Below are 19590 nucleotides of genomic sequence, written 5' to 3'. Positions count from 1 at the left end.
CAGTGGCATGGGGAGACAGAGAATGGGAGCTGCAGTTAGTTTATCACATTTTGCTTCTGACACTGCTTCCCCCTTGGGGAAAGGAGTCCCTCCCCTGCTCCAGAGTGGGGTCCCTCCCACCAGAGACAGTTCATGGAGGACTCCAACAGGAGTCCTTCCCACAGGCTACAGTTCCTCACTAACCACTCCAGTGTGGGTCCCTTTACCACAGGGTGCAGTCCAAGAACAGAGTGTTCCAGTGTGAGTTCCCCACGGAGTCTCAAGTCCTGCCAGCAAACCTGCTCTCCTGTGGGCTCCTCTCTCCATGGGTCCACAGGTCCTGCTAGAAGCCTGCTCCTCTGTGGGCTTCCCATGGGGTCACAGCCCCCTGCTGTGACATGGGGTCCTCCAGAGGCTGCAGGTGGCATCTGCTCCCTGTGGACCTCCAAGGGCTGCAGGGGCACAGCTGCCTTACTGTGGTCTTCAGCACAGCCTGCAGGGTTATCTCAGCTTCTGAAGCACCTTTTCCCCCTCCTTCTTCACCACCCTTGGTGTCTACAGAGCTGTTTCTCTCATTTATTTTCATTCCTCTCTTCTCTGGCCACAGTTACTCCTGACCATAACTGTTTTTTTCCTTCTTACGTATGTTATCCCAAAATCATTAATACCTTTGCTGACTGGCTGTGCCTTGGCCAGCAGCGGCTCTGTCTTGGAGCCACTTGGCATTGGCTCTGTCAGACATCAGGGAAGTTTCTAGCAGTTTCTCAGAAAATACACACCTACAGCCTTCACTACAACCTTTCCAAGCAAATTCAATACAATCCATAAAAGCAGTCTTGCAATTATGGGTTTAGCTAAAATGGGTAAGATTTGAGGAAGCAATGGGAAATCAGTCTTAAATGGAAAAATACACTACACGGGCAGTGCTGCCTGAGTTCATGCCAGAAACATCTTCTGATGGTTCTGACTCCCAGCTACTGCTTTGCTCTTTAAGACAATGGTTTGCAAGAAGTGTCATGCTTTGGCAGAGTGAGAGGAGATTCACATCAAATATATTTCTCCAAAAGAAACCTGCAGACTAGCCATGAAACAAGACTAGGAAGAAACTTCTAAAACATTATTAACTCCAGAATAAAATGCAAAAAAAAAAGGACTGGCTTGAAGTGAGACTCTTCCTACATTATAATCCCCCAAACACAAGCGACTTCCACTGTAGTCGCACTCAAGTCAACGTGCAAGAAGAAATGCAACAATTAAGGCTATTCATCAGTTGAGGTTTTGAAACTCATTATTCATATTCTATTCAGGTGTAGTCTGTATTTCAAATTTTGGGGGACACTGTCAGGAAGGAATGTGAAAGAACCGTCAATGAACCCTATGTTGGAAACATCTTTCTGCCAACTCTACTTTGCTCCCCTGAAACATTCTTTTGCTGGGATAGCTCATTCTGCTCAGGGAAAGAGTTTAGTTTTGCCAGTAAAGTACCTGCACACAACACATATCTGTTAGAGGAAATTACCACTGTGCCCTTAACACGGGCTAGTGTCAGCAAAGATGTTTAAGAACAGACAAGATGTGGCTCACCCAAACAACCTTCCTGCACAACCATTTCTGAGCTCTCTCTGCAGTGCATTTCTCTTTCCTTCTCTGTGTTGCAAAACATTAATCTAGATTCATAATTCAGATCCTCAAAAGAAGCGAGAAAGGTTACATCAGTGCCTGAGTCACTTTAAGTTTTGCACACAAAACTGTGAAAAAACATTTTTCATGAATGAAGTAGCTAGAAAGAGCCAAAGGTTTGGGTATGTGTTCACTGCTGACAAAAACTTAATAAATTTCAGAAACCTTCTGTGGCTGATGCAACGTGAGAAATCCTCAGAGGACTTAGCATACAGCACCATCTTCACATGCAGATAGCCAAAAGTATTCTGCAAAAGAACACTGTCCTCTTCTTGGGGTACCAGATGGGCGAATCTTAAAACTGACAAACATGAGGTTGCAGAGTAACCAAAAAATTCTAATTATAAACCTACGTCACATGATCCAAGCCATATGCAGCGTAATTCAAAATAAGGAGAAACAGAGGAACAAATGGGTAGACAAAAGCAGAAAGTTCAGGCCTGCTCCTTTTCTTGAGACCATACACAGACAAAAAGCAGCCTCCCATAAGAACAAGGCTCCTTTGAAGCATTCTGATTTTCAGACAGTACATCTTACTTCACAGCTGCCATGCTACTGCAATGAGTGCTCCCTTTCCATCCAACCCATCCCTGCTGCTCTATAAATGAGTCAGACTGGAGACCTGTTCAGCCCCTAAATATGTGCTTAAGTCTTTCCATATTCAGGAAATAAACCCAGATGAAATTCTGAGTAATGAAAAGCATGTGCTTAAGTGTTTACCTGAATAAAGCTGCTCTGCTGAATTTGTGCAAAAATGTCAAACGCATGTCAGGCAAACTCAGGATCTTCCACAGCACTCCTGTTTGCAGAGCCTCTGCCATGAAAAGCACTGTATCCCAAAGGGAGAAAAAGTTTTTCCTGGAGAGCAGCCCAGAACGAAAGGAGCCATCAGATCAAAGATAAGTCTTACCTCCCCCACTACACCCCTCACTTCCCCAAACAGCAGATCAAGGCAGAGGAGGACTACAAAAAAGAAAAAAATAGATTCGTTTTCCAGCAGAAAAATGAGACGTTCCCCCAGCTCCCTTGGTTTCTCCAAGCAATGCAGCTAGGAGCAGGCTGTTGCTTGCCTGGAAGCTCATAGACCACAAGATATGAAGTCATGGAGTGCCAGTGTCAAGTTATTTATTGGCATCTTCCGCCGCCAAGCCACTTCACAGCTTGGCAGTACGCAGGAGGGTGTTCAAACTGACCACAGCAGGCTGACCTTTCTGCTTCCACAGACAGAATGGTCTCCAGCCCCTATGATTCAAGAAGCCATGGATACTTTTGTTTGTTGGCCATTATTCATTGGATTTGGGAGACCAAGCTGTTTAAACTCAAACTTCTTGGAGCGAAGAAAAAAAATGTTGCACATTTTACATTATGTCTTGAAAATATGAAAGCTTACTGCTATCTTCAAACACAATATTTATGAATTGGTCTTCCAGCCAAATCCACTTTTGAATAAGGATATACAGCTGCTGGTACCCAAAAGTATGACAGCTCCCAAATATATCTTTGCCATTTTTAAAATCATTCTAGGGGCTTGAAAATAATGTTTTCTTTCATTGTAAGTGAAATCTCTAGTTCTGATGTTTCAGTCTGAAATTAGCTGGGGTTTGTGTGTGTTTGTTTGTTTGTTTGTGCACAAGAATAATTGATTAAATCAGCACAAGCGTAACTGATTATACACTCTAACAAAACTACTGAAGAATTCAGCAGCAAAACCAGCAGTATCATGAAGAGCCATACCCAATTTTTTGTGCTTACATCTCCTATATGGAATCCCCTCTTAATTATACAGCAGCAAATTTGGAATGTGTCATTACCTCATACCACTGGATATCATGTAACCTGAATTTTTCAACACTGTTAAATAATTTTTTTTAAGATGCCTCTTTAAACTTTTTCATTAAAGGGGAAAATTTGCATAGAGGATATTTAAACACTCACAACTTACAAAGAATGTCAGCCCTCTTTCATTAACCAGAGCAATGACCCTCTAATAGTTCCACACTGAGAAAAATATAGCAAGAAAAAATATGCAGAGAAATATGCCATGTCTAATGCCAATCAGGAGTTTGAAAAAATATGTATTATAGACTGGTTAAATGAAATGTGAAATTCAGACTTAAAAATTGAACTTACATCCTTCAGTCCTCTGAAAAATCATCTATTTTTAATGGAAATAGAAAAGCTATCTTTATCAAATTTCTCATTCAGCTGACAACAATAAATCTATTGTTCAGATGTAGTGGAAATGGGTCTTTGGAAGAGCAGGGTTTTAAGAAAATCAAACAGAAATTGCATCAAAGAAGAAATGCTTCTTTGACTGTCATTACTCTCCATATATAGCCTGCAGTTTTTGATTCATTTTAGGTTTGCCAGAATAGCAGGCAATTGGGCACCATGAAAAATTATTTTTTTATCATTCCCATAAGAGAAAACATATTTGCTTGTTTAAGGGAGAATAAGCGAGTTTAGTGTTGTCTTTTGCTTTAAGAAGTATGTCTGCAGGGATCCAGATGCTGAGAAGCAGAAAGCTGATAGCTTTAGCTTGAAATGCTACACTATACATTAAGAAGCCATATACCTACTATTTATTTCACAAGCATGAATTAGGTCTTGTGACAAAGAACACAACTTTCAGTCAGACTTGCAAGAAAATAACAATACTTGGCACTCTCCAAATGCTTTCCATCTGAAAAATGCAAACGATTAAGAGGTAGCAGGGTGAGGGGGGGACCCGAGCCACTGTGCAGGAAACCAGTGGAGCTGGGACATCCAGGGAGAGCTCCAAAGTCATCAGGCGTTGCACAGCTGGAAGCAAAGTGACAAGATACTGCCCTGATGTATCCTAACCACACAGGTGGATCAACCATACTGTAGGTCCTCTTCCTGTCAATGGCCTATGTAGCATTCCAGAGCCCCCTGCTTCGTGCCCTCCACTGCCACCTGGTTACGACTGGCACCCAGAATTGTTCATACCCTACAACACTCTGCAAAGCTGTCCTAGTTTACAGATCAGAGAAGTGATGCACAGAAAGCATTATGTATGTGGTCTAAGCCCATAACATTGCACAGCAGAAGAACTATGAATAAAACCCATTTCTCTGGAGATTTCCAGTTTTGTCACCCTCAACAAAACCCCTTTTACACAGACTTCAAAATCCACGAGTAATTTTTTCCGACTGCAATACTATGCCAAATATTTATTTTATCAGTCCAAAACTCAATTTACTGAAACCCTGCATCAATACTTCAGAGGAAATTCTAAGGTTCTACCCAGAAGAAGAGGAAGGATTACTGAGATGAAGGTTGTGCAAATAAATCTCTGCCTGGATCACCAATCTTACAAACTGCTGCTTTGCCCTAAGGCAAGTACCTTAAAATAAGCACCTGTACATAGAAGGGGTCTAAACAAGCTAAATGAAATTCCTGGAAACATATATGACGTATATCAACTTTTTACAGTGCTGTAGTCAGTGAAGGTGAGAATAACAGACTGAAAGAGAGTGTGAGACAGTAAGAGGAGAGAAGAAAGGAGGGGAGGGCAAGGTGGAAAGTAGAAGGTGCTAAGACCTGAGAGATGTAAAAAGAAAAAAGATCCTAGTAAAAGAAGCTAAAGATTCCAAACCAGAAATATAAAAGGAGAAGGAAGAGTTAGAATACAAGGTGAGATAAAAATTTAAAATTAAATTTAAAAAAAAAAATCAAGCCCAGAAAGTGAGAAAGTTTAGACCTTTTAGAAACTCGAGTCAGTAATTTTCTGTCAGCTGAACTCTCCTTGATTTTTGCCTTAATGGGAGTGGGAGTTTTGCCTTAATGAGGACAGCAGGACAGGCACCAAATGCAGCTTCATTTCTTATACTTGAATAACAGCAAGATATAACAAGATATTCTGTTGTTGAAAAAGATGATGCATTTTTGAATAAATACGGATGTTAGACGCCAGGCAGTATAAATGTAATTGCTACAACGAGCTGAGTTACATCAGTGTGCGTCAGCTGACAATAAGGTCCTTTGTGCTGGAAAGAAAGAAAAAAATGGAAAAAAAAAAGACTGGTGCCACTCTACAAACAATCAAATTAAAGGCCCAGAATTATTCCAGCAGAGCTTCCATCGACTTCAGTGACAGCCCAGAAACAAAGAAGATTCTTCAGGCCTTCTTATAAAAAAATATAAATACAGGAATGACTATGAGTGACCTATTTATTTTTCATCAGTCTTGCTCTTGGTGAAATTGTTGGAAATGCACCCAACTGCTTTACAGAACTATTGTTTGATTAGGCTGTTTATGTGAAACTATCCTTCCCAAATATTGTATTACTATATGAAAAAACTATTAAAAAGTAGATTGGAGAATAAAATATTCTTCTCATCTTCATAGACAAAGATAAAGCAAATTACAACAACTCGTTGTTTATCTGATGAACAGGATGAAGATTTTGCCTGCGTAAATAGTGGCCTTAATGGTCCATGCAGAAATCATATAGCTGTTTTCCCCTTTATAAATTATGAACTAAAAGAACCCTCACTGTGTAACTGGAATGTAGGTATGTCTAATGCAAAGCCTAAAAAAATTTAAAATTTTTTCCTGCTTTATATGTCAAAACCAGGAACAGACAAAATACAAGTAAAATCCACAGAATTACCCAAAAAACCACCGAGGCAGATATTTTGGATGAGAATTAAAAATAACACAGAAATATCCTATCCCTAGCTCATCATTCTGCACACAGTATTGACTAGATTTTGCAAGCATAGAGTTCTTATGCATAACATGGGAAATATGTCAATTCTCCCAAACTATTAATGAGAGGTGTCCCACCCAAACCAATAAGGCTAGGACATGTTAAAAGTCAAATTTATTCAGCCACTGACTCAATCAGATAACCAGGAATGCTCAGGTTTTGCACGGTTACATCCACCTGTTGATGTAGAGATTACAGGTGGAAGCTGCCTTATTAAAATTGTTCTCCAGCTTAAAAATTTGACACACCTAACAGAGGGAATCAAGAGAAAAACAGTCGGGTCTGCTTATCGATGATAAAAGGATAATACATGATCAAACTCAATTATTACTGTTTTGAGGGCTAACATTATGCTTAAAGAAATTCATTGCCATCTGCAAGCCTGTTAAAATTGATTACAATTTTCTTGTGCTGGTTTTCTTCCCAATGGTTGAATAGCATTGTCTGTTTTTAAAGGAAAAAACCCCAAAGCTGCTTGAATAATAAATTGTTTATCCCTTGACAGAACAAACCATAGTGATGAACTTTAAGAATGCTTACCAAATTAGAAAAGAGAGTGAAAAACAAGTACTTTCCTGTTCAAGGCTTTGTTTTTAATGTCTTTTTATTTTTAACTAGATTGAGTGCTGATTACAGAAAATTCAAGGCTACCCAGACATCAGGCTGCTCAATTGACTGGAAAGTTTGATGACTTCTCTAAAAAGTGAGGTCTGTGCATGAAATTAAGTCAGTATCACTGGTTCTAGATAATTTAAGGGGGAAGAGAGGAAAAGGTTAATATTGCTTATTAAATAATGTTAAATGAGATCAAACAAGACGTGCAGGATTCAGGAGGCCTCTTGGAGCTCCGGTTGTTTCCCCAGGCTGCTTATGCAACCTTGTTTGTGAAGGCAGTGCAAGGGCCTGCCATTTTATTACATAAGGTAGCCCAAAAATATACAGCTAGGCAGTTGTGAGCTCCATTAAGTACTGCACTGGAGTTTCTGTATCAGTTAGCATCTGGAAATTTTAGGAAACTACCAGAAGGACTTAAGACATTGCTGAGTTTGGGATTGGTGCTTGTTGTTTCAATAGCAATAGACCTAATCCAAAAGCCAGCAAAATGCCATCAGTGTGAGCTGTATTTTAATACACTGTGCTTTGACCATTGCTTAAGTAAACTGCAATACAGCCTTTGGTTTAGCACAGCCGTCCATGGCTGTGCAAATGCAATCCATGGCTTTAAAATCTGCCTTTTAGATGATTAAGCAAATTGTCTGGTTTAGTAAACAGCACTCAACACAACATTGCTGTTTTAACCAGTGCTTAAATTCATGGATAACTGAAGAAATTTTATTTCCAGTCCTCTCATTCTCAGTTCAGGATGTCAAAGCCTGGTCTTGTAGAGACAGATGAAACTCTAACTACAGCAACACCTCGTCAGAGAAGACGCCCACCTTGGCCCAAATCCTCTCCCTGACACTGGGCAGCAGGGAAGGCTGGGGAAGCCTGTGTCAGTGGGGCAGGCATGTAGCAATATTACAGTCTCCCAGCAGGGACTTCTTCAGCCAGGCATTGCACCTCGTTATTCAGTGCCTTCAGGTGGGATTGCTTCCCTGGATGAACTGCTTTCTGAACCCACCTGAACCCAAGAAGATAATCCTCAGCATGACTGCACAGCTCCACAACAGGACACCAAGGAGGGTGCTCAAGCAGTGTACACTGCTTTTTGGGATACAGTTCTGGACCATGCCTTGGCTCTTCTTTGGAGCACTTCAATTAGCTCCTCCCAACCAGCCGATTCCGTGGCAGATGTGCTGTAATGGGGCCAGCCCTGAGCAGGGAAGGTACAAACCACCATGGCCTTGGGAACTGAGGGGGGCCAGATGCTGGTCCACTTTGTTTTGCAGAGCAGACACGGGGAGACCGCCTGGCTCAGCAGCCCCTCTCAGCCATGGCCAGACACAGGTGCTGAGGAGCAAATACAAGAACAAGGCAAACCAGTGGTGGTATTTCTTCAGGATACGCACCAAGCTTCCAAAATATGCAGCTCAAAACTTCCTATGCCAGAGGCAGTGGTTTTAAATTTAATAGTCCTTGATGGATTTCTCTTCCATGAACTCATCCAGTCACCTCATTAGCTGATGTAACCTCTCAGCATCCACATCCTGTGGTGAGGAGCTCAGCAGTCTGACCACGCCATGTGAAGAGCAATCTCCTTTTATTTCCATTCCTGCAACCCAACTGCCTGCCCAGTGCCCTCTGCTGCTGTGGCTGTGATCAGTCATTCCTGGTTTGCCTTCTCCATACTTTGCTTAATTTTACAGATGTTTGTTGCATCACTTTATCAGCATTGTCAGTCCTGAGACAGGAGTCACTCTGTTTCTCTGATCACATTTGCTACGTCCCTCCGAATCTTCTCCCTCACCATTATCCATCTCTGATGTGGGGCAATTAACAGCACAGGACACTGAAGATACGGCACATTACAGCTGCTACAGTGAAATATTAAGGATTCTTTTTATTATTTTCCATCCTTTTAAAAATAATCTTAAATGTTCTTTTTCGCTTTGGTTTTTAACTCACACCTGCACATTGCATTGACTTCTTTTTCCTGAGTTGTCCGTGGAAGATTTGTCTAAGCTTTGGCATGTTCAGTGGCCTGTAGCAATTAATTTCTGTGATTATAGATATATTTTCTTCTATTTATTTTCAAACTGGCATGCATATTACATTTATATTACATGAAGATACTCAAGGAGAAAGGGTGATTGAAATGTCCCAGTAGATGACACTCTGTCATGCCAGCACTTCCTGTACATTTTGAAATTAGAGGTTTCATACCTGAATTTCCAAATTTCAGTTCTGATCTCACACATACACGTCCTCTCATTTTTTCCCCATATCATCATTCCACTTTGGCTACAAATCTTCTATTTAATGCAGAACCCTAAGAACGGTAGTAAAACAGCTGAAAACCACCTTCTGTCATAATCAGGCCAGCAGAAGCCCAGCTGTTTTACACAGACTTGTGCCCAAGCAGGAGAAGGTTAGATAACCACCCTGTTCCCACCATTTGCATGGTCATTTTTGGAGTATCTTGTCGCTCAAGGCAGGCTACCTGCCACAAAGACACAGGAGAAAAAGATGGCACTGCCCCAGAGTGCTTGCAGGTAAAGGAGAGGACAGGAAACAGCAGGCAGATGGGGTACTATAATACTGGTATCATAGTATGGCAGTGCTATTTCCTAGTAACAAAGGTCCAAGCTCACCAGTGACCTAAGTTTTGTGAGAGCTTCATTTTGCTGAAGTCACAGGTGGATTTTCAGACCGAAGCAGGATTAAAACTGGCACTGGGGATGCATAAGACTATTCTCCCCAAATGTGGCAGGCAGCCTGCAATAAACACTGTTTTCTGCCATGGTCCTTGGATAAAGCAACAGAAGTGTCTTTACCAAAGTTTAATTAAAACCGTCTTGTTTGGACTGAGCTGTGCCTCATAGTTTGCCTTCAGGGGGAAGAGACACAAGAAGAGAAGCATAAAAACCAGTATTTATCCCTCTATCCCCAAAATGTACATCAAGTTCATGTGGACGAGGCCAAGAAAGCCATTCCCCTAAATCCCTCAATCTCATCTGCCAACATCCCGGAGCCACCACAAGATAAATGCAAGGAGCAGAGAATGGACCACATCTGCAGCTTCTCAGCTCCTTATTCAGAGCATGAGCCTATATGACCCACATCCCTTGTCACCCCCTTGCCCTTCCTGCCCTGCAGCTCTTGTAATTTTGAATTCAGCTGGCAATATACTGTTTTATATACATACATGCATACATATATATGTATATGTATATATTCTGTGTCCCATAGCATGTCACAATGGCTTTAGTAATAAATAAATCCACCACCATCTATGCATTCTGCTTAAATGCTATTACATGTGCTTCCTTGTCAAACTTCTGTAGTCAGACTCATAAAATCAGTCTATCAGCAGATGTAGATTACCTACTGAATTAAATTAGTTAAAATACAAATATTTTCATGGCCTCAGCCTACCTGTTCAAGAAGTTTTATTAAGATCAAGGATCGACAGACAGTTAAGCCAAATCCAGGAAAATTATATTTTTATACAGATAATGATCCCTCTATAAAATCTGCAATTCAAGCGCATCTCCCCTAAGAGCCTAGACACAAAACTATAAGCACAAATGGAAGCTACTTAAGTTCATCTAACACAGAAATAAAAGCAATTAAATGCACATAAAATGTGTATTTGGCTGCTATTTTTAACTCTATGACATTTACCAATCCAGGGGAGAGGCAAAGAAGCAGAGGCAGGGGCTGAAACACAGCAGGCAGTGTGAGGAAGAAAATGAGAAGGATGAAAAGCAGTAGTACCATGCCCTGGTTATTGAAATAATGGAAACCATTGTGTTTTTGCATGCTCAGATCTCCTGTCCCTGCACATGACAAGTGTCAACTTCCTTCTTTCCATCATCCCTTCTCTCAGCCTGGGTTTACCACCTCTATCTACTGTTCCCTGCGCCTTGTTCCCAAGATTTGTCACTATTACCCCCAAATCCTTTGTCTCAATTCTCTGCTCTTCAATTTCTCCATGTATCCATCACCAGTACTACCTCTCAGAAGTGGGACAGTTCTAGTCCCACAATTTCTTGTCACCATGCAAGTGAATTAAACAGTTCCCTCCTTCACCCTTCCATGGCATCACCAGGCACACTCTGCCACACAGCTGAGAAAGTCTTCAGTTCTCCCTCCCGTGCTCCCTGTAGAAGCAACACCCTGGAAGAATAACTGGGGGGAAAGTCCATTCAGCCCCTCAGCCACCAACTGGAGTGCTCTCATTCTTCCCAGGAAGAGGAGAAGTTGCTCAGCTCCTAACAGTGCTGGGATGTTCAGCATGCCTTGTGCTGAGGGCATCTTCAAGTGAGTATAATGGTCAAGCCCTCAACAAGTCCTCTCCCAAGAGCACACGCCCCGAGCATTGTGAGAAAATTATACTGGAGAGAAATTCTGGAAGATTCTCAGAAGATCAAAAAAAGGCACACCCCCATCACAAGATGATCTCAAGCAAAATATCTTTTCCCTGCTCCAAAACACGATGCCACAAGAATTTAAGTCTCAAAGAAAGTGTTTCTTAGCACAGCGAAAAACATTCAGATTCCCAGATAGATGAAGGTCTCCTAATGCAGGATGTATACCTAAACCATCTTCATCAAATACGTTGTCAAAGAACAAGTTTTCGTATTATCTTGTTCTCAGAAATAGCCAAACCACTTAACCTGAAACTTCCCAAAGATAGTCTGTCTTCAGTAGGCACTCAATCTGGAAAATAGCAGCCGAGGCTTAAGCTTAGCAAATGCATAACCACCTGAGAGCAGAGCATTGCACTAGAAAGCAACTCCTTCAAGGGCTCTTGCATACTTTAGGGTAGAGATTTGGGGAAAAAAATCATAATTCTGTGGATTCAACGCTGCAAATGTGCAGGAAGGCACCTTTATTTGTGAGGGAAAACTAGTTTAGGAAAGTTCACTTTCTGCAGGCTTTGGTGCAGGGCACAGAAGGGCTGCCAGCTTGGGGAATCACCCTGATGTCACATACTTAGTTCTAGAAAACCTTCATCTTCACATCTTCAGTGAAATAATGTACAGTTTGGCAATCACATTCTCCAAATACTCCTGGCCATCTCTGTAGAGCAACCCTGTGTTCATTTTCATGTACTGAAATGTATGCAGGATTGGGCCCTTCACCAGCTGACAGCATTTGGAATCAGACGTGGATCAGTGGATGAGCTGGCTATGTCTGGACACTGCGAACTCTAATTATTTAGCATCACCAAACAAGCTAAACCCACAGTTTAGGGTATTAACATCTCACACTGAGGTAAATTAGATAATTTTCCACTTCAAGAGGCAACCACTTGTTGAACTGAATGCTCAGGTTGCCTGTGCCCATCCGAGAGATCCCTACAGCCCTTCTGTAGGTTTAGCGCCATGAAAAAATCCAAGTTCCTCTGCTGGCTGTAACGCTTATAACCGCTAATTATTTCTGAGTCACTTGAGCGAAAGTAAGCTGCCATCCTGTAGACAGCTAGGGAGTACGGAGCAAAGTTTCTGGATGAGCGTGCTTGTTAATTGACAAATCAGGCTAGTGACCACAGAGGAAAACACCTCTAAAACACCACGGCACAACTCCGCGTGAATCCGTTGCTGCCGTTCAGCCGTGTATTTAAGGTTTACCCCGTTCCACACACGGATACAAACACGCGGGAGGGGAGTTCTGCGCAGGGCTGCTGCAGCAGCAGGGCTCTCCCAGCACACGACACAACCCCTGCTCCCCCCGGGAGCTTTCACCCATTCAAAATCCCCACTCTGGTCCTACTGGAAGTTTTCCTTGAGCAAACACTGCCCGGTCGCATCGCAGACCGTGTTCAAGTCTAGCTTATAGGAATCCCCAAAGTCAGGAAAGCTCCACACCAAAACGAGATGGCGAGGAGCACTGCTTAGGGGGCAACTTATTTTCCAAACGGAGGGGCCCGCCCGGCCGGGTCCCACCAGCCCGGCCAGGACAGGCAACCGCACATAAGCGGGCTCCCTACGGAAACTTTCCCGCGGCAGAGCCATGCCACCCCGTACCACCGGGCACGTCCGTGACCCCAGCGGAGCGGGGGCACCGCGGAGCTGACCCCGGCCGCCGCCGCGGGGGTCACGCGTGGCCGAGCATCCCGCGTGGATGCCCCGGGCGGGCGCCCCCCGGGCGGGTGTCGCGGGTGGGCGCCCCACGGGACGGAGGCAGGGTCGGGGCCGCACGGCCGCGCGTTACCTGGGGTGCCGGTGCTGCGGGAGCGCGGCGGGGAAGCCCCAGCCGCCGCCGCCGCCGCCGCCGCCGCTGCTGCTGCTGTCCGCGGTGGCCACCTGGGCGCGGGAACCGCCGCCGGTGCCGGCGAGCTGGATGCCGCCGCTTTTCCGGTGCCTCCCGGTGCCGTTGCGGCAGCGGCCGCCGCTGCTCCAGCCGCGCAGGAGGCCGGCCTCGGGAGCCGGGAAACTCTTCCTCGCCGACGAGGAGCCGGGGACGCTGCCCGCCTCCTGCCTGCCGCCGGTGCCGGTGCCCTGTCTCATGGTGCGCGGGGCCGCCGCATGCCGCTCTGCCGCCGCCCCGGGCGCCGCGGGACCCACGCGCGCCGGGGCCAGGGGCTCCGCCGGCACCGGGAGGCCGCCGGGAGCCCGGGCTGCTGCGGGGGAGTGCGGACGCCAGAGGCCGGGGGGGCTGCTGGCTGGGGCTCCCGCTGGGGCATTAAGTTGGACGCGCGGCCTGGCGAGGCAGGGCGGGCGCGGGGGCTGCGGGGCCGATAGTTCTCCGCGAAGTTGGAGCCCGGCGGGCGAGGCGGGGGCATCCTCTCCGCCGGCCCTTCATCGCCGCCCGCCGCCGCCTCCCCTCGCCTGCCCCCGCCGCCGGGCCACCGCCCCGCGCCCTCAGCCGGCGGCTCTGAGGGGGCGCGCCCCGCGCCCCCCGCCCATGGGCGCAGCCGCGGCGCCGGCGGCAGAGGATCTCCGTACCGGTTTCCTCCGCCGCTCGTCGCCTTCTCCGGCAGGGAGCGGGGGAAGCTGGGGGGGGGGGGGGGGGTGAGGGCCGGGGGGCGCCCAAACGGGAGGCTGTTGCTCAAAATGGGTCAGGGAGGGGGAAAGGGACCCCGGCGCTAGGCGCCCCCCTACCCGCGGTGGGCGCCGGGAGGGCCGGGCCGGGGCGGTGGGTAGCGAGAGGGCTGCGGAGGAGCTCTCCCGCCCCGGCTCCTGTGCACAAGTGCAGGGAATGTTCCACTGACCTACATATTTTTCCAAACATACGTGACCTTTTTTTTTTCTCTCTCTCTCTCTCTCATTCTGTGGGAGGAGACAGGCGAGGATCCAAGAAAAGGAGAAGCTGGAAAGAGAACGAAAGGGGAAGCAGGGAAAAAAAAACCCTCAACCAAAGAGCCAGCCCCGCATCAAGGATGGTTTCACACCGCCGCCGCGAGCGAACCCCGGCGTGCCCACGTTTACATATGTCTGTAGCGATATGCCCGCTCCGCACCGGCGCACGCCTCGGTAGCCTGACCCCGGGAGCCCCCGGCGGCGCCGCCGGCCCCGCCGAGCAGGACTGTGCCCGGTGCCCGGCCCTGGCTCCCGGGGCGATCCGGCGGGACCCTGCGCGGCTTCGCTCGGCGGGCTCGGGACGCCCTCCCCGCTCGGCCCCCGCCTCGGGGGCGATCCCGCGCCCTGTCCGTGCCCGCTGTCCCGGCGCTGGTGGCGGCGGGACCCGGGCCGCCGCGGGGCACGGCACCGCGCTGCCCCGGGGCAGGCTCACGGCCTCGCCGGGCACAGGCAGGAGCTCCCGAGCTGGTTATGCAACGGCGCACAGGCAATTGGAGCAAAACCTTGACAGAGAGCACTTTTTTTTTTTTTTCTTGTTTCAAAGTAGGTCATTCTTTTTATTCCCTATTTTGCCTTTTTTTTTTCGCCTTTTTTTTTCTTTTTTTTTCTTTTTTTTTTTCTCTAATACTCGTCCTGCAAAGTGGCCAGTAAGAGAGAAGGCGGTATTCTCGATCGAGCCCGGTAGGAGCTGGCGATCGGAGCCTTGCTCTTGCCTCGACGGGCACTCCTGCCGGCTTCTGGCGGCGGCTCCGGAGTTGCCCTTCTTTCCCAAGGAAGGCAGAAGTGGCCGGGGAGCCAGGGCACGGCTTGGGCAGACCCCGCCGCCTCCCCGCCGCTCCCGGCCGCGCTCCCCGCGCCTCCCGCCGGCTCAGCCCCAGGAGCCGCGTCCCCCGGGCCTCGCCTGTGTACCCGGGGCTTGCTGGCACTGCTGGCAAACACCTCTTTCACGTGCAGGAGGGGTTTCTCCCCGAGATACAGTATGTGCTTTCAGGAGAGTTGTATTTTTTTCTGTTCAGAGGAGGGTTTTGTTGGGGAAGGAAAGCCCCCGTATCGAGATGCAAGCTGTGTTCCTACGAAGAGGCCTGACTGCACAGCCATGCCTCTTCCAGTAGAGTTTGTGTGGTGGGCCAGGTGCTGTTTCCTCATGTCCCCCAATGCCTCCTTTTATAAAGACATGTTAATCCTCGCAAAATATCCACCAGCAGAGAACACTGCCTGCTCCGGGTGTGCGTGTGTGGGTGCAGCATGTGGACTGATGGTTGCTCCAGCTACCTGGCCCCTGTGGGGAGCTGTGCCACTTCTCCCACTACCCCCACCACCCAGCTCACCCAGGTACCCTGCTGTGATGTTCGCCTCCTGCCACACACCTTATCCAGCCAGTTATTTGATCCAATTCAATCCCCAATGCAAATGTGGATAACTACAAAGTATGGAAAAATGTTGTGCTCCTTTGCTGAGCACTTTTACACCATACTTTATACAACAGGCATGACTAATGTAGAAAGGGTAAAGTTGTTTACTTTTAACCAAGATTAAATACAAAACTTCAAAAAGCTCCTCCCTTCCTTTGGATGAAACCCAGCATTTTTCCCATTTGGAAATTGTCAAACAGTGGTTAAACAATCCTTTGGCAAACAAGTAGTGCCTGAGGGAATAAAGCATCAGATACATGGGGAGTGGAATAAAAGACATTTCTGTTCCTGAGGTACTTTTCTTGTGTTGCACAATGAAGTATAACATAAAATCTTCAAGCCTTGTAAGGTTAGAGAAAAGGAACTTCCCATGATTATATACACTACATAATTTGATATTCCAGTCCTTTTGAAAACCTACCAAAATCCTTCCCCCAAACCAACCCTGTGCTTTCAGAAGCTGGGAAACCAAGTACCCTAAGGAAAACACCAGGTTGAGAAATGCAATCAGAGACACACAGGGGCTCATATACAAAATTACATCTCTATCGGGCTGCGTTTTAACATCTTCCCTGTGAATTTCTAAGGACACCATTGCACAAGTGAACAAGTGAGACTGGTTGAGGTTTGTTTCTTAATTCATTCCCTAGGTTACCAGAGTAAACTTTAATTAGGGCAACAAAGAGTAGAGCGGCTAAGGGTGAGGTAGGCTTTTCCCAGCTCATACCTGAATCCTGTTGTGAAATACCCGCCATTCAAAACACAAAGCCTTTCTCTCTGTCCAGTGACACATGGAAAATAAGCAAATACTGTCAGTACCATGTTTGGGTTGGAAATTAACCAAAGGGTTATGCTAGATGCTACACGTAAGAACTTTAGGCAAGGAGCCCAGTTTTCAATTTTAAAGAATGAAATCTTTTAATAATAATGAAATATTAGTAAGCAACTTTTCAGACACCAGGAGCCTGTGATCCAAAGACACAATCCCTTTTGTTTCGACTAGAATAGGCTGGCCAACCTTCACGGCCCAGAAACAAGGCAACAGGGTTTTCAATAGGCTGTGAACCACAGGCTAGGTGTCTCCCAGCAAGAAGGGCCAAGGGGAAGAGCCTGAGAGGACAGCAACGCCCCAGGGACTCTGCTGCTCCATTGTGGCAAGACCATGGGAGGGATTTGGGATTCGGTGTGAGTTCAACCCAGACACACTGTGTTTAATTCTGCTGCTTTGCCTTCTCTTGCTGCCAGGAGTTAAATTTAGGAGGTGCTGCCGCTGCAAGGCGTAACCCTTGGCACCGGGGCTACCTTGGACATCCCTTGGCTCCAGAACCAGAGCCTGGCCGCCACAATCTGGAAGCAGAAGTCTCCAAAGTACCTAAAGGGGGCCTACAGGAGAGCAGTGGAATCACTTTTTTGCACTAAGAGCATATAGTGATAGGACAAGGGATAAAGGCTTTAAAATGAAAGAGGACAGGTTTAGATAAAATATTCGGTGATTTTTTTTTTTTTTTTTTTTTTTTTTTTTTACTGTGAGGATGGTGAGGCACTAAAACATATTGCCCAGAGAATTTGTGGATGTCCCATCCTCACAGGGATGGGCCAGGTAGGATGGAGCTTTCAGCAACTTTGTCTAAAGGAAGATGCCCATGGCAGGATGATCTTTAAGGTACTTTCAAACACAAAAGGTTCTGTGATGATTCTCTGATTGGATGTGCTATATAAAGGCTTTTAATTTTCAGCAGACACCAGTAGATGTTGTGGGGAAATAGGATGCCATTTGCAGCCCATAATTTAAATGTGAAGCCTACATTCAGATTAGTGTTTGTGTAGAGGTAAATAGGGTTCTCCCAAATAATCATCCTCTAATCAACATAAATGGCAACAGTGGTGCAAAAGTGAGAGATGGCACTGTAGGAGAGAGGACCATGATGGAAAAAAAATAAAGGACCCACAAAAACCTGACCAATTCCACTGAGTATGAAACTGTTCTCTTTAGTTTTCAAAAAAGTAAGGAAAGGATTCATTTGATTCATAATTATTAAGGGACACAACAGACTTTGGACCATTTTTCTTATCTTCCACGTTGAAAGCAAGAGCAACAGGAACAAATAAATGGCAAATAAATCTAATGTCTCATGTTAGTCAGAGGAGTCAAACCAGCTGTGTCTGCTGGGAGCTCTGTGCTTCTTTCCACACAGGCTGGCTGGGGAGGCAAGCATGGGAGCACAAGGACAGATGTGAGGAGCTCCTTCTTTGGGTAATGTACTTCTGTAACCAATTTTGTTAGAAATTTCTGCAGAGCCGAATAGTCTTCTGGGGATCAGCATTATTTTTCATTCTGCGGCTTGCAGCTTCCTGAGGGAGGGAGAGGTAGTGCATACTTATCAACCAGCAGCACAGTCTTTGAAGCAGGAAAAAGCAGAGAGATTCCACAGTAAAATGGACTTCAGATGCATCCTGCTGGAGCTGCCCCAAGCACTGGACTAGGATGTTTGATGGGTCGTAAGGATCTGTTCCCCTAGAAGACCAATCTCCTTGTTTTTCTGCATGGTTATTACAAGAGAAGAGAGAATTTGCTGATTTGAACTTACTTCAGTCAGATCTGGTTTGAAAAAAAATCCATTGCCAGGGTTTTCATGGAAGAACTAAGCCAGGTGTACAATCTACCCGAGGGTTTGACTTTCTCAGCTTATTCAAAAAAGGAGTTGTAAGTTTCTTTTAAGTGGTTAATGCAAAGAGTGGGGAGGAAGAAGGTGTGGGTTGAAAAATTAGTTGCAAACCATTGAATAGACTTGCTGTCTGGAAGGGCTGAGATTGCTGCTGGGTGCCTGAAAGCCCTAAAGCTTGCTGGCAGTCTTGTGGCTGAGCATTTGCATCTCTTCTGGGAAGAACTTCCAGACAGCATGAGCTGTATGTGTGCGCTCAATTGCCATGGAGCATACTGCATGTGTGTGTGTGTGACAGCCTGGCAAGCCAAAGCTCAAGGCTGTGGAAATAATTCCTTCTTGTGTGGGAAAGAGATGATCCGCTTACTCTCTGCCTGACAGCGGTCTTTGTGCCAGTGCACCTCTTGGCCCATACAAGACCTTTGGTTCACTCATAGCAGAATGGGAATACATCTCATGGGAATACATCCAGTTTCAGTGTGACTGTGCTGGTTAATAGGAATAAGAAACTATGGCATGTCTGTGCCTGGGAAAAATGCTCTGGTCTCAAATCAGGCTGATGGAGTTTGTTCAGATTTGAGAGCTGTTCAAGCTCGAACCCAGGAGTAAGGGATCTGCTATTTTTGCTCTGGAAGTCCCAGTGAAATGGAAGATAATAAGGGGTTGTAATGCTACAACTGAATTAAGAACAGCTGGGAGAAGTCTGAATGCAAACACAGCATCTTTGTCCTAACCTTGACTGAGAATAAAAGAACTAGAATTAGAACTATTGCTAATAGTTATTACATTTTACATCTTACATTACTATTGCATGGTGTTAGTACTTTTTTGGCAGGCATATATTCCTGTGGACCTGTATAAAAGTTTTAGTTCCTGGCCAGTTTTACAGAGACCTTCTACCTCATGCAGAAGCTCTTGACGAGCAGAAGGAAGGTGTAGTGAACCGTTGCCTCTCTCCTTAGATGAAACAGCCTGATCACCATCTCCAGTGATTTCGGCAGAAGCTGGATTAGGCCTGGATTTCATCATCACAATCAGGATTCCACAGTTTTTAAAATAATTTTGATAACTGCTCTCCCTCCTCTTTTTTTCCGGGTACCGATTTTGCTCAAATATTTGGAGTTATACTACTCACCACCACACACCCCCTCTTTCAAATTCATCTCAGCTTGCTTTGATTCTGTGCGACGCTCTGCTCTTGCACCTACCTTAA

At 46.0% G+C, this 19590-nt stretch overlaps 1 protein-coding gene across 3 annotated transcripts in view; it reads right to left on the bottom strand.

The window, feature by feature from the left end:
• The window catches only part of NPAS2 (neuronal PAS domain protein 2), a 106688-nt gene extending 92723 nt beyond the window's left edge, over positions 1 to 13965 (bottom strand). For all 3 annotated transcript variants that reach the window (XM_038128258.1, XM_038128266.1, XM_038128276.1), the window contains exon 1: positions 13215 to 13965. In XM_038128258.1, coding sequence (XP_037984186.1) covers positions 13215 to 13510 — 296 coding nt within the window. In that variant the 5' untranslated portion in view covers positions 13511 to 13965. The remainder of the gene's footprint in view (positions 1 to 13214) is intronic.
• Positions 13966 to 19590: the final 5625 nt, after the last annotated feature.

Source organism: Motacilla alba, chromosome 1, assembly GCF_015832195.1.
Source record: "Motacilla alba alba isolate MOTALB_02 chromosome 1, Motacilla_alba_V1.0_pri, whole genome shotgun sequence".
NCBI lineage: Eukaryota > Metazoa > Chordata > Aves > Passeriformes > Motacillidae > Motacilla > Motacilla alba.
This window is presented reverse-complemented; position numbering and strand designations above follow the sequence as displayed.